At 37.4% G+C, this 15332-nt stretch overlaps 1 protein-coding gene across 2 annotated transcripts in view; it reads left to right on the forward strand.

The window, feature by feature from the left end:
* Nucleotides 1-15332, forward strand: part of med13l (mediator complex subunit 13-like) — an 81119-nt gene that overhangs the window by 36505 nt on the left and 29282 nt on the right. For both annotated transcript variants that reach the window (XM_002939191.5, XM_004910624.4), the window contains exons 3-10: nucleotides 1773-1857; nucleotides 2631-2714; nucleotides 5687-5832; nucleotides 6756-6944; nucleotides 9481-9669; nucleotides 13376-13541; nucleotides 14132-14230; nucleotides 14343-15062. In XM_002939191.5, the coding sequence (XP_002939237.3) occupies nucleotides 1773-1857; nucleotides 2631-2714; nucleotides 5687-5832; nucleotides 6756-6944; nucleotides 9481-9669; nucleotides 13376-13541; nucleotides 14132-14230; nucleotides 14343-15062 (1678 nt within the window). The remainder of the gene's footprint in view (nucleotides 1-1772; nucleotides 1858-2630; nucleotides 2715-5686; nucleotides 5833-6755; nucleotides 6945-9480; nucleotides 9670-13375; nucleotides 13542-14131; nucleotides 14231-14342; nucleotides 15063-15332) is intronic.

Consider the following 15332-nt stretch of genomic DNA (forward strand, 5'->3'; position numbering starts at 1 on the left):
AGCAAGTAGGGTCTGATGTAGGATATCCTGGTTATAGGATGTGGCTGGAGTTGGCAATTTTGAATTGATTTTGTTGAACTGTATGTAGACATTGATATTTTTGAGAAAAAAAAATCACTTAGCCTTCATTTTCTATTTTTTGTAGTTTTTGAAGTGCTTAACTTTTTTCAGCAGCTTCAATTTAGAATTTCATCAGTGATCTGGTTGCTAATGTTCAGTTTACCATTGCAACCAGTCAGTGGATTAAATTAGACACTGGATGATAAATAGGAGAGAGTCCGCATAGAATCAAACTAAAGTAACAATACTTAGGGGCACATTTACTTATGCATGAACGTTCCGACCGTTCGCTCGATAGGTCCAATCGTATTTTCCACGACTTTTCCGTACCATGCGTGACTTTTTCGATGCATGCGCGACCTTTTCGTATCTTTAGCGCACAAAAAACGGATTGGTTTTGCCGCTGTTTACAATCGTTCGGTACGAAAATTTTGTGACTTTCGGATCGCCAATACAATATTATCGTGACTAATACGATCTTCAGAAATTTTTGTTTCCAATTCGAGTTTTTCCCGTTCGGGATTCAAACTCGTGTTTTGATAAATCTGCCCCATAATGTTCTGGTAGATGTGTCTCCTCTCCTGCTTGTATATGTAACCTAGTTTGTAATTAGGCTGAACTAGAATACAAAAATACAATCTACAATTAGTATTGATCTTGGTATATGTGGTTTATGTTTGTGAGTGTATAGATAGGTCAGTATAGGTTTATATGTGTGTGAGTTTAATTGGTAGGGTTTAACTTGATGGACTTTGGTCTTTTTTCAACCGAACCTAACTATGTAGCAGAAAATGTCCATCAGATCAGCTGTTCTTTATATTGGTATTCTGTTGTAAAGCTGAGTGCATCTAAAATACTGTGATTTCATTCATGTGGAATAAAAAAATGCCACAGGAAAAAATAGCTGCATTTGCAAATGCCTGGTGTTCAGAGCCAATACTTTCAGTAAGGAGGAGTGTCTGCTGGATTCAGACAGCCAAGGCTGCTGCACCCCCTCCAGCTGCCAGCCATTAATCCTTATAACCAACCTTAACCCTCAGAGTTCCAAAGTGGAGTGGAGTGAACTTTATTCCTTTATGTGGACTTTGTGAAGTATTGCCTTCAAAAGGAATAAAAAACATAAACCACAAATAATGTGGACTTTTGAGATCTTGGAGGAAACCCCAAAATACACGATTGAAAATACTTTTGAAAAAGTCCTTTTTTAATTTAAATTCATCATGGATAACTAAGCTAGCATTACTACATGTTAATGGCAAAACAATCCTGATCCGAGGCGCTGCCTAATGTGCTATAGGCAGAAGTATGTGTCTGGTTACTTGGGGCTGAACAATTGTGTCCTCTCTGTATTGCCCAGGCCTGCCCCAGGAAAGCAAACCATTTTTATCAAGGTAAAGTCTGCTTTCTAGTATTGTTTATGCTGGCCCAAAACATTTAGGTTAGGTGAGTTCGGCCTGAATCTACCCCTGCCCTTGCATACCTGTGATGTCCACATGCTTCAGCCCCTCCACTCGCCGTCGTTTATATATTTGTGCATGCCCTACCTCACCCCTCGGTGTCATTACGGTTATTAATGAGGGCACTATGGATTGCGTAGAGAGGGGACAGGTTATGTTCGACATCTACGGTCACCTCTTGGTTTCCCAGATTTGTCTTTGCATTGTGCTTCCTGATTTGGTAATTTTAACGTCTTTATCTTTTGCGTTTTGCAGTGGATGAAGAGGGATTCTGGGAGAATGGTCTGTCTTACGAGTGTCGAACCCTGCTCTTCAAGGCCATCCATAACCTTCTGGAAAGGTAAAGACCCTTATTTTTAACCCAAAACTGAATCCCAAAATGTGGTGGTCATACAAGACAGATAAGCTCTAAACTGCCATTGAAATATAATATTTCATGCTTGCTGTCATTTTCTGACATTGTTTTACCCAAACCTGTACCCAACCGTAATTTTTATGCAACTGTATTTTTTGTTTATTTGTATTCATTATTGCACTAAATCTTTTATTGTAATGACCCCCTGTTTATTAATTTATTGTTCTCTGTTTCAGTGCTGCATATTGAAGTAGCGCTATATAAATAAAAATATACATACATACATACAAACCCAAGCATAGATGTATAATAAATCTTCCTGGTAATGCACATACGCAAATGGGAAAAGGAGGAAAGGTGGTGCCATGGCTACGGTGTAGAAAATAATCTGTAAGCAATTCAACAAGTTCACTAATTTAACCAAAGATTTTGGCATCAACCGTGAATTAGGCTTTCCTTGTGCCCTAAAAGAAATAATCTGAGTCTCCTATAATATTCACATCACGCACAGGGGACTTTGCCCAGTTTGATCACCTAAATTGTGAAACAAATTGGACTGCACACATTTTTTAACTCCCGCACCATCCATCTGGTCACACATATACTAGATATTGCTGCAGGCCAGCACTTTTTGAAAGAAGTGTTTTTGCCTGAATCATGTGAAAAGTATTTTGGCTATCAAGTAACTCAAAGAAGACTGATCAAGAGACAAATATGTCATTAACACAATTCTATCACAAATATTTTCTATATTTCAGGTGCTTGTTGGATAAAAATTTTGTGAGAATTGGGAAATGGTTTGTGAAGCCATGTGAAAAAGAGGAAAAATCCCTGTCCAAGAGGTATGAATACGCTCTGAAGCAGATCACTTTATTGACTTTTTAAAGTGTATTTTATGCATTGAACAGATGCCAACTGTTTTCATTATTGTCCTTTGTTTTGGTGGCTATGTACAGTACATTCCGATTTGTACCATTTAGCCACACATTTGAATGGCCAAATGACACTGATCTGGCACTTGTACAGTGGAGGTTTTTTTTTTTTTTTTTTTTACACAGTCCTATTCAGAAAATACACTACCATAGACAATACTGAGAATTAGCTCTGCTAAAACAAATGTAGAGACAATTATCAGTAAATGATTAGCATTGTCTGTTTTTGTAGCAGTGACAAGAGGCTGCTACTAGTAGCTCCATGTGTCTTCACCCTATTAGAACAATAGTGTTTGTCTATCTAGATATCTGTGGGTACATTGTGCAGTATCCATTCAGCCTCCTTGCTTATTGGTTGGATCCTTAGAGCAGTGATCCCCAACAGTGACTTTGAATGTTGCTCCCAGTGGCCTTGAAGCAGACTGGCTTGGAGTCAAGTTTTGCTTGCATACAACTGCTAAACAGAGCCTGTAGGCTGCCAGTCCATTTAGGGTCTACCAAATAACCAAACACATCCCATATTTGGTACCCCCAAGGTACATTATTCATTCTTGTGTTGGTCCTCAACTCTTGTTATATTTAATAGTGGCTTAGGGGTAAAAAAAGTTTGGGGACCCCAACCTTAGAGTATAGCAGTCATAACTCTGCTTCACTGACCCTGCTCACTGTTGAAGGATTAGTTACTTTTAAATGAACTTTTAGTATGTTATAGAATATATATTTTTTGCAACTTTTCTTCTTCTTTTTTTTTTTTCATTTTTTATTTATTTGTTTTTATAGTTTTTGAATTTTTTTTCCTTCCTCTTTTGCCTCTTCACAGCTTTAAAATGGGGGTCACTGACTCAGACAGCCAAAAAAAACAAAAAAAAACAGTTGCTCTTTGAGGCTACAATTTTATTGTTGTTGTTACTTTTCATTTATTATCTTTCTATTCAGACTGTCTTATTCATCTTTCATTTTCTCAATCAAACCACTCCCTGGTTGCTGGGGTAAATTGGACCCTAGCAACCACATAGCTGCTAAAACTGGTAAACAAAAAAGCTAATATAAAACCACACCTATTTAAAAAAAAAAAAAAATGACCAACTGCAAATTATCTCAGAATATGACTATCTTGATCATACTTAATGGCAAATAACTGCTTTAAGGTTGATATATATGCAGCTTCCTTCAAACCTTTGTATTTGCTTTGTTCTGCTTTGTGCTGTGTGCAAGCGCCTGTATTGTTTTCTCTTGAGTGATGACTCTCAGGCCCATCTGTCTACATCCTACTGTTCTGGAGTTTAGAGTAGCTTGTGGCTTCATCAATTTCAAGATCCTAGTTAAATGGGTGGCGCCTTCTCTTTTTTTTGTCCACATATGATTGGTCCAGAAAAGGCAAATATTCTCATTCTCTAGACAGATTTTTTTTTCCTTCCCCAACCTTGTAATTATGCACAGGCTGACATGGAGACATTAGCAGTTGCCATAGAAACCTGCTTTAAGATGACAAGTTGCTGGCATGATGTCATTAGGACTGAACCCTCTCCTCCTATCTGTATCTCTGCAGCGAATGAGGTGTTTTTTTTTTCTATCCAATCTCATTATCTGTCTTGTAACCCCCCCCTCCACACACATGAATCCTGTTCTACACCATGCCCTTGAACAATGCATTTCTTGGGACATTTTAATGAACTTGTGAGAAAATGTAATTGCTGAAAACACCCATCTACTTACTCAATACATTTAGATCATAACTTCAGATCTTTAAATGGCATGTTAGGAACTGTCAAGAATTTCTAAGAAGTTCTAATTAAAAAAAAAGGCATCTTTCTATTTGTTGCAGGTTCCTAATTACTGTGATGCATTGTAACAATATTCCTTCCCCACTTTTTAGCTAGAGTTTGATGATTCTGGTATAGGTACCTGATTCTAGTGGAAGATGCAGTGATTTGTACACAGAGAGAAGTATAGCACTCCAATTCCTTTTGTTTAACCTAGACAGGCAGTGCTGCTGCCTGTTGTGAATAGTGACTAGTGGCTTTACTGCATCGTAGCTCTCTCCTGGTTGGATCTAACATTTTATATGCTACATCTGACATATTGAGAAAGCAGCCATTTTTAGACATGTATAATGCAATCACAAAAAAATTTCCTTGACATTATGTGGCAGATTTGTTACTTTTTGAGTTTTGGCACAAAACGCAATTTTTTAATTTAAATTTTTTTATTAATTTTTTAAAGCTAACTCTCTAGGGCTAATAAAGTACAGAGGAATCTGCCATGGGGGAAAAACAGGAAAAGTGCCATGTTTTTTTGCACTTTAAGTCTGCCCTGTTATCACTGCCCATAGGCACAGCTGTTTTCCCTCCAGATTGGCACAGGTTACAGGAAATGTATCCCCAGTGAACAGCAAGTGCTTGAACCCTAAGGGATGCATAATTTGGCCCTGATGCTCTTGCATTTGCACCTGGGGCATTTGTAAACCAGACATCTAGTCCTCCTTTGGTTATAGGAAGCAGGACTAAGCCCTGATAGGTGTAGTAAACAGTGCTCCAAACTTTAGGCTCTTTGACTTCGCTCCAAGCCCAACCTTACCCCTGAGAAAGCAATGGGTGAAGCCTCGTCACTAAAAAGCACTTACTAAATGCAAAACCTTTCTCCCAGAAGCATAAAAATAAATCCTCTGCGTTACAAGGCCTCACTTTTTTCTGTGCCCAGCACATTCACAACCCTCTCTGTTGAAAGGTATCAGAGTTGGGGCTGATTTAGCTCCAGGCAGAACCACAAACCCTTCTCCTGGCTTCCACAAAAGTGCAAGAGGCGATACATATGTTCAAGGGAAATGTCAATATAAAGTTTCAGTACCCTGGGTAACATCTTGCCATTGTTTTTCTTCACAGCGAGAATCTTTCCTGCTCCTTTACCTTTTTCCTACATGGTGAGAGCAACGTTTGCACGAGTGTAGAGATAGCTCAGCACCAGCCAGTGTATCTAATCAACCAGCAGCATCTCCATCTAGCACAGACTTCTCATGCTCCATGCCAAGGTAAGAACACACAAACCAAAGTCTCAACCATTCCTTCATCTGTTAAGATTATGCAATCCTGATATTACTACACTGGATGCCAAGTTAGTTATGGTCTAGTTTGCAAAATCAATCAAGACTGTAGGCCAGATTCTTCATTCTTACCTGGGGGCTTCTTGATGAGTGGGCAGATTTATGTTACTTTGCAGTCTTTAACAGTTTTATAACTTACAGAACCTTGCCAGTGGTTACAGTTTAAAGACAAATTTTAACTTCTGTTTTTATTAAGCACAATTACTGTGAGCATATTAACGCTATCCATTAGTCTATAAAGTGTAAGAAGTTTTATATAATCTCTAATTAAAATACTTACTGTGACTCATTGGCCCACTTAAAATCGTGCAAGCTCTACTGCTCGTTGCTATGTTAAGTGCTTGGATCTGTTGCCATAACTTTTACAGAAACAAAACACAACAGTAGAACATTTGGAATCATCTTGTAGAAACCTATTCAAGGCATGTTTTATTGAAAGCTATGTCCCCAAAATGCAGAAATCCTCATTGTGGGTCAGTCAATACAGTGTCTTTTGTTTAATGTTTATTCTCTGTAAATCATGGGTAAATATATATAGTCTATAATTAGTTTAGTCCAACACTGGGCCACAAATGTCAGTCTCCTAGCATGCTTTTATGGTGACTGACAGGGGTTATAGTTTAGAACATCTATAGATGAGAAAAATTGCCCTATTACAATTAATTAAGAGCATTTATTTGGAGGCTTTATTAAGGAGAATCTGAAAAATCCTAATTTCTGTGGAAATGGTTTCCTTTGGGGGCCAAACTGCCATGTTAGAATGCTTGCTGTTCTTTACTAAACAATAACATCTTTAAAATACTTCCTTCATTGGCATACTTTTAACTAATTACTTTATTCTTTATCCTTAGTAATCTTAAGTCCATATGGACTAAGTGGAACTTTAACAGGCCATGGTTACAAGACCTCTGACCCCACTACCCGCAAGTTGCTAGAGGAATGGCGGCCCTTTTACCCCACCGTGCTGCGTGTGAGGCAAGATCAGCAAGAAGAACTGCAATACAATGATGATTTCCCTGCAGCTGTTGAAGTTATTGTTGGTATGCAACTTCTTGCACATCTAATATTTCAATGGTTTCCTAGATCTATTTTTGAGATGTTTAAAAAAGTGTAAGGATCAGTAAACATCCCATTTGTTGGGGAATGTTCATGTCCTGATTATCAGTCCATTTGAGCTGCTTTCAGGATATTTGTATTGTGTGGCAAGAGTTAAAGGGGCGGTTTAGAATTTATTTGAATGAAGTAGATCGTGATATGCTGAGGTGATTTTTTTCTTTTGTGGCTTAAAATATTTAGCTGTTCTCCAATGTAGAATTTCAGCAGCTATATCTGATATTTGTATTGTGTGGCAAGAGTTAAAGGGGCGGTTTAGAATTTTTTTTGAATGAAGTAGATTGTGATATTCTGAGGTGATTTTTTTCTTTTGTGGCTTAAAATATTTAGCTGTTCTCCAATTTAGAATTTCAGCAGCTATCTGATTGCAAAATAATAAGGGAAATTAGACTTTAAAACATGGTAACTAGTTGAAAAGTTGCTAAGGATAGGGCATTATATTACATTCTACGAGTTAAATTAAAGTGACTTACCCTTTAAAGATATACAGCTTAAAAATACATTGTTTTGTTATTTTTATTATACACACAGGTAAGGAAAAAAAATCACTTTGGCTTTTGGTAAAAAGCTGCATAATGCTTGCTAAAGCAGAAGTTTCTTCCAGGTTCCATGTTTAAGTGATAGGGGCTACCTTTTAACTTTTCACTAAAATAGATGCAAAATGTAGTGCTTATGCTAATACCTATTACTAATATCTTATGGCCAGGGCAAATTCAAGATTTTATTCTGTTCTAATTCAATGCACACAAGTGCGCATGTATGCTAGGGAATTCTAAAACTACTGCCAGCCTGCTCTTTGAAGTAATTTCAGGTATCCTTTAGTGGACTGGCTCCATGGATGATAATATTTATGACAATTGCAGTAGCAATTAATTGAACCTGTATTGGCTTATTGCACACGTGCTGCACAGCTACTACTAATGTGTATCTCCAGTTAGGATGGAATTTGGTGGAAATAACACTACATTGTGGATTTAAAATAATGTGAGTTTGTGTCCCAGTATTGATTTGCTTTACTTAGACATACCTAATATGACCAAAAGTATCTGAGCACCCATTTTGATTAGTGAAATTTGCTGTTCAGGCCACGCATATATCTGAAACTGGTATATAGTTAGGCACATCACCATGTAGCCTTCAGCTATAGCTATTAGAATAAATTATACTGAAGATTTTCATAGAATGCCACTCTCTCAGCAAGTCATATCATCAAATATCTGATTGAGAAGTAGAAACATGCAGGAGCTACAGTTGTAGTTGTAGCATCATGCTTTTACTTTCTGGCAGTCATATGATTCTAAGCTTGGCAGTTGGGAGAAGAACACTACTTGGCTAAATGTGTAAAATTTAGTGTGGGAGAAATATTGGACTGGAACAGTGTTTTATTAGTATTATTAACATATTTCAGAGCTGTACAAAAAGAGGATTTATACATACAGAATTACATAGAAAATGAACAAGCACATTTAGTCTATAGCCCCGGTACCAGTGAAAATAGACCTTAATGTTGCCTTACAGTTCAGTGAACACGTGTGGAATGAACTGGACTGGACTTGGTTCCAAAATGAGATGTTGGGCGTGCAGTTGTCTGGACACTTTTGACCACATAGTGTCTATCTAGATATGTATGCATATATACACAGTATTTTATTTTTATGAAAAAAAGTGTAAAATTAAATCTTTTTATGAACATGTAAATTCTTTTTCGCTGGAGGGTGCCAAATTATTATGCACTAAGTTTTCCCCCCAGACTGGTGCTCCTGTTAGGAGAGAACTGTACCAGCCTGTAGATAAAATTGCCTAAAAGCCCACTCTGACATTTTAGTTACCTTTCTACCGGCATCCCAGGCACCCCCCTGAGAGAACTTCTTATTAGGCATGTGCAGTAGAGTATACTCATCAAGATTTACTCTACTGTGTATGTCCTGAATGCCAAGCACCATGGAATAAGAAACAAATGTAAGGAGATGCGTGCGTGGCACTCAAACAGTTTTCTCCACAAGCTGCAGCAATCTGGGGAAAAAACGTATACCACATTTATTGTGCATTTAATCAAAGGATGCCTGGAAGAACCCTTTTCTCTATCTATTAAAATGGGCTATGACAAGCCTACTCAGCTTTGCTTATATGTTGGGTTTAGAGAAGGATGTAGTGAGGTGGGAGTTTTAACTTTGCTGTGAATCACTGGACAAAGCAGAGCCAAGATATGCAGGTAAAATCAACTTTACATGTTATCTAACATTTTTTAAAAATGTTAGGGATGCTTGGTGCTACTATTCTTTGTAAATGGTGGACATCATGCTTGGCGCCTGTTCTACTCATGCCTTGCTGCCTACTCTAGCCATGCACAAGATGGGTAATCCTCAAGTTGCAGCAGCAGTGGCATGCTTTAACAGTGACTGAGTGGTTGCTAAAACTCTGTCTTTATATATGTTCTTTATGATTTATTTCTTGTCTTTGTAGGTGGTGTTCGTTTGGTTTATCCATCAGCTTTCGTTCTTATTGCTCAGAGCGATTTGCCCCTGTCTTCCAGTGTGGGGGGTGCCGGACACAGCAGCACAGGTGGCCAACAGTGCACAGCTGTTACTAAAGACCCAAGCCCATGTCGGATGCCTCTTACCCCACCCACCTCTCCAGAGCAAATTGCACCTGGTAAGCTAGTGCTGAACATGCCTTTGTGCTAGTCATAAAAAAATCTACAGAGATATATACATTCAGTTAATGTTTTGGTTCTACTCAGTCTTGATAAAGACTCCATGAGTGAATGCAAAACGTAATGACTTTTCCATAATGACTTCATTATTTATTCTGTATCTTTTTTTTTAATTTAATTTAATACTTTATTACTATTCCTCCTATTTCCAGGCTTTAACTGAATATGCTATGCTGTTGTTAAGGTCTCAGCCTCTGGAAACCAAAATGTTTTGCTCACTTTTCAGGCCCCCTCCTATTCATGTTGTAGGTCTTAATTCCACTGTTACCTGATTATAGAGTAATTAAATCCCCAAATAAACCCTGCACACCAGAAAAAACTTTCCTAGGGAGGTATTATAGTTAAAAAAATATATATTTTTATTTATCAAATCCTTATGCAGCCAAAATACTGCATTTTAAAAAAATATAATATCCATAAATAAACAAATCAATACATACCACCCAGTGAAAAAACGGAAAAAAAAGAGATATGAAGGCAGATACTCTGGATGAGAGAATACCCCAACGTTTCTTCTCAAACGCCTTTGTCAAAGGAGCTCTAGTGTCCATAGTGTAGTACACAGTTTTTATACTCTGTATGGCACCAAAAAATTACTGCACAAGCGCACACTCTCCTCTGCGTGGATACCGTGACGTCACTTCTGCATACATCATTTCCGCAAACATTATATTCGCTTCCGCGATGATGCACCCTAAACACTACATGTTATCGCATACTCGTAATCGTGCACACCATGTATATATACGTAAAAGCACACGCACCTGGAGTAATTAAACCCTAACTATCAGATAGAAGTTGAGCTTTAAAGCTTGACAGATACAGAACAGTAAATGTAGCACTTCAAAAACTAATAACAAAGACCAATAGCACATTTTCTAGATATTCTGCTGCCAAGATCATACTGATAGTAAATTTTAAGATACACTACTTTTTTACCTTTTAAGGTAAACTGCCTTTTTTTCTATCTGCTAAAGTAACTGTATAATGTAACCTTATGGTATATACAGTGAAGATAAGATAGACAAGGCAGTTAAATGAAGTGCTATACTGTGTGCCGCTGGTATGCCCTCTTTTGGCATTATGTTGAATTACATCTCACGAACAAATCACATGGCTATAATAATAAACATTCCTTTAAGTAAAAAAAAAAAAACTTGTGTCTTGTATATTATTTAATTTTGGAAAATATTCTGTGCAAAGCTTAATTTTAGGGAGGTAGTAGCTCATGTAGGTAGCTCAAGTAGGTTACAACTGTGCACTTTTCTATATTTAATAGCCTGTTCCTATACTGAATGTGTAGGAAAAATGCTACATGCTACTAGGGTGTTTGTATGCAAAACATTATGCTGCCCATGCCATTTCTACCCTTTGGGTTGCAAAATGCTTTTAAATACCCCTCCATAAACCTGCAGTCTGGACAGGTGATACAATTTTTTCGGTAATTTAGTAGATTATGAAACGCAAGGTTTTTGGGTTTTCTTGCTTACGGAATGGTATACTACAGGAACTGTAACATTTGTAAAAAAAAAAGTCATGATAGCTTGCAATCCCTTTACCTATAAGGCTATAGCCATACTGGGCTGTTTTTCAGCATGTGCTTAGCCCCTCCACTGGCATCTATATACTTTTTCCAGTGTTTGCACTTAGAGTCATGCATAAGTAAGCTTTTTTACACTGAAATTCTCTCTGTGTAAACGCAGTACCTTATACACATACCGATAAACAACCCAGTGCAGCAGTAGCCATGAAGAGGCCCACTGTGCTAGAAAAATACCAAAAGTTGTGGGCATTTTAGGATAATGCAGTTACAGAAAAGAGAAGTAAGTGACTGTATTGCAACCATTATAAAGCCAAAAGTAACAGTTAATGACAGTTGTCTGTTGCAAATTTTACAGAATATAATAAGCTGTAACACTATTATATATGATATGATATATATATATATATATATATATATATATATATATATATATATATATATATATATAGCATGAAATAATCCATGGCCGGCACACCCTTAAAATTCAAAAAAATTTTTAATTGAAAACTCATTGTTTAAAGGATGATGATAAAGGTCCTAATGAGGACCGAAACGTTGGTTTTTAAACAATGAGTTTTCAATAAAAATTTTTTTTGAATTTTAAGGGTGTGCCGGCCATGGATTATTTCATGCTAAATACTCAGATTTTGGCTGTGCACCCCACAGAATACTAAAGCCTTGGAGTGCAGACACCATCAGGACTGATATATATATATATATATATATATATATATATATATATATATAGTAGAAAGAGTGCCGCACACACAGGGACTTGATACAAAAGAAAAAGTGGTTTTATTGAAAAAATTCCAACGTTTTCGAGCACAATCTGTGCTCTTCCTCAGGTTTGTCCCTGAGGAAGAGCACAGATTGTGCTCGAAACGTTGGAATTTTTTCAATAAAACCGCTTTTTCTTTTGTATCAAGTCCCTGTGTGTGCGGCACACTTTCTACTATATTTTTGTTTTTTGACCTGCACCAAGGGCATTTGGACTTGTACAGGGTGTGCTCCTCCCTGTATACTCTATATATATATATATATATATATATATATATATATATATATATATATATATATATATATATATATATAATTACATAATTGTTACATCAACGTTTCGGTCCAGGTCTAGGACCTTGTTCACGATGTTATACCCTCGTATAACATCGTGAACAAGGTCCTAGACCTGGACCGAAACGTTGATGTAACAATTATGTAATTATCTACAATAAAGTCAAATATTTGGAGATTCATGGAGAAATGTATATATGAAACAACCATTTGCAGCACCCAGAAAGACTCTGTGATATGTGAGTAAAAAGGGAGTGCGGACCGTTTGCAAATATTATATATATTATGATATATATGTGTCATTGTTGTATTATAATTCCCATATAAATGCATTGGTGGTAGTACTAAAATTCATATTATATTATATATTGTAATATATTATATTAATATATATTTTTTATCATTATATTTTCTGTAAAGATTTGTTTCATCAGGGCTGCAATATTATTACCAATCTTTTCTCTAATTCTATTATCCTATGATACTTGACCGACGCTATGAGTTTCTAGTTTCCAGGCAACTTCTCTAAAAAAAAAAAAAGCAAAGGTGATAAGGGCAGGACAATATGTATTGCTGCAACTGTGGGTGTCCTGTGTTCTCCCTTAGTGGCTCTAAAGGAATAAGGGAGTCAAGTTTGAACTTGACTAACTTTAAGACTCTCTCAAACTTTATTTAATAGCTTTATAAGCGGGTTAATAAATTGATTACTAAGCTATATATAACAAGGCACCATTCATATTTCTACTTTTTTTTTAAAGCTTGCCCAACTAATCACGTTAAAGGTTTTGTTGAAAAGTTATGTCCATTTCTAATACTGATGACGCTGTTTTGGGTTTACAGTACTGCAGGCTTTGATTTGAGTGGCATTATGCCACAGACAAAACATATTGAAAATGAGCAAAACATGAAACAGACCCCTACCTTATTTAATTTGACTTTACAGGACCTTGTGCTTCAAAACATAATCATTGTGCTGTAGAGTTTGACTTATAAGGACAGACTCAAATACTGATCTTCGTATTTTCCAGGAGATGGGAAGGAAAATCCCTCAAGTATCAATAGCCATTCAACAGAGGATGGTGTCTCCAACCCAAAACAGAGTTCAAAGTGTGGGGAAAAGAGCTGCCACAGACTTAGCAGTTACATGGCACAGAGAGTTTGGAAAGAATGCATAGTAAACCGTTGCCAGCCAAAGTAAGGCTTACGCTAAATGTGAGGTGTTTATATGACATTACTATGTTAATTAAACCTTTTAATTGTAGGTATCCAGAGGCACAGGCAAGTTTTCCATATTAGGCCATCCATCTAAACAGAAACATTTGTATTTTTATACAGAGATGGCACATTTATACACTGCTTTAGTTCACATCAGTCACTCTCCCAGTGGTCCCTATTTCATACACACACTAGGGCCAGTTTTTATCAGAAGCCAGTTAACCTACCTGTGTTGTGTTATGAGTGTGAGAGAAAAGAGGAACATCCAAAGGCAACTGACACAGATTCAGTCACAATATACAGACTTACTGTAAATAGCACCCAAGGCAGTGCATACTGTTTATTATGTGGGGCCCTATGGTCATCATGGTGCACAGAAAGCTGCACACAATAATAAGACATAGTTTGTAGTATTTCTGGAGAGCTACATGCATAACAGTTTATTAGAAATATGAAACACCAGTGCTGTCTTATGTTTAGTTACTGTGTTTTTAAGATTGTCTAAGATGGAAACCTGTTATGAATAATAACAACCACATACTGCGTTTCTCATGTTATTTCTTACAAAGGTTAACCGTTTCCAGCCAGCAAGAAGGGGAGATTCAAATCAGCAAAGCACCATGGGATTTTGTTGATCCCACTCATAGAGCTACATGCTCCTGTTCCAGGTGAATAAAACGAGCTATGTATATGAGTATGAACTGACTAATTTACTAAATAAATAGATAAAATTGAATCACTTTACTTTTTTTTTTAATTTATTTATATTTTTTTAAATAGACATAAATATTCAAAACAACGCAGTGCACCTAGTGGTTCTCGGCCTTCCTCTGTTACTCAACCTAACATGGGAGGAATCCCCACTTCTTGCAGCTCCTCCCTTCCACCCCCTGCTTCTTCTAAGCACAAACCCACTGATCGTCAGGAGAAGGCTGAGAAGTTGCAGAAAAAGACCACCACTCCTTTCCACCATCGTGCTTTGCCCATACAGAATGAACAGTGTCTAACACAGGAAACGGCTATACAGCAACGGCAAGGTGCAGAGGCTGCAACAAGTACACCACCAAATAGACAGTATCAATCTATGCCCTCTGCAGGAGAGTTAGATCAACTGTTAACTTCTCAACCCTCAGACTCTCCACACTCTCCTGCATCTCCAATGCCTCCAACACTTAGTCCACAACCTCCCCAGCAAGAGGTTGCTATCCCAGATCCAGAGGTTCAACCTTGCAACTCCACTTTGTATCCTAATGGGCTGGAAATGCAGCCACTTGATGATAGGACGATGATGGCGGCTGGACTTGGTTTGCCTTTGATGGCAGAGCTAAGTGAGACCAGCATATATTGTTCTAGTCTGTCTCAGAGCCAGCAAACGGAGAACAGCTGGCAGGAGTACATGCTACCATCTACAGGCAATGAAGACTTTAGACCGCCAAACATCCCGGTGGAATGGCATGAGAGCATACAGGAAACTGGAGATGATAGCACTGCATTAGAAAGGTGAGGTGTTTGTTATAGTGAGAGGAAAAATGGTTTGACTCTTGCCATCAGCTTGGAAATGGCATAATTTATATCAGTGCCTTGGTTTGCCTTAATAACAGTGCCCACAAAATAGCACCTGCCTGCTTGCTGTTATTGTGACTTCCAAGACTGAAGGAAGCAACATTTAAGTAATGATTATAGTGTAAGTGAAGTGTATTTTGCTCAACTGACATGATAGGAAAGGTTTTTTAATTATTTTCTAGGATGACCGGTTAAATCACTCGCCCA

Source organism: Xenopus tropicalis, chromosome 1, assembly GCF_000004195.4.
Source record: "Xenopus tropicalis strain Nigerian chromosome 1, UCB_Xtro_10.0, whole genome shotgun sequence".
NCBI classification, from domain to species: Eukaryota; Metazoa; Chordata; class Amphibia; order Anura; family Pipidae; genus Xenopus; species Xenopus tropicalis.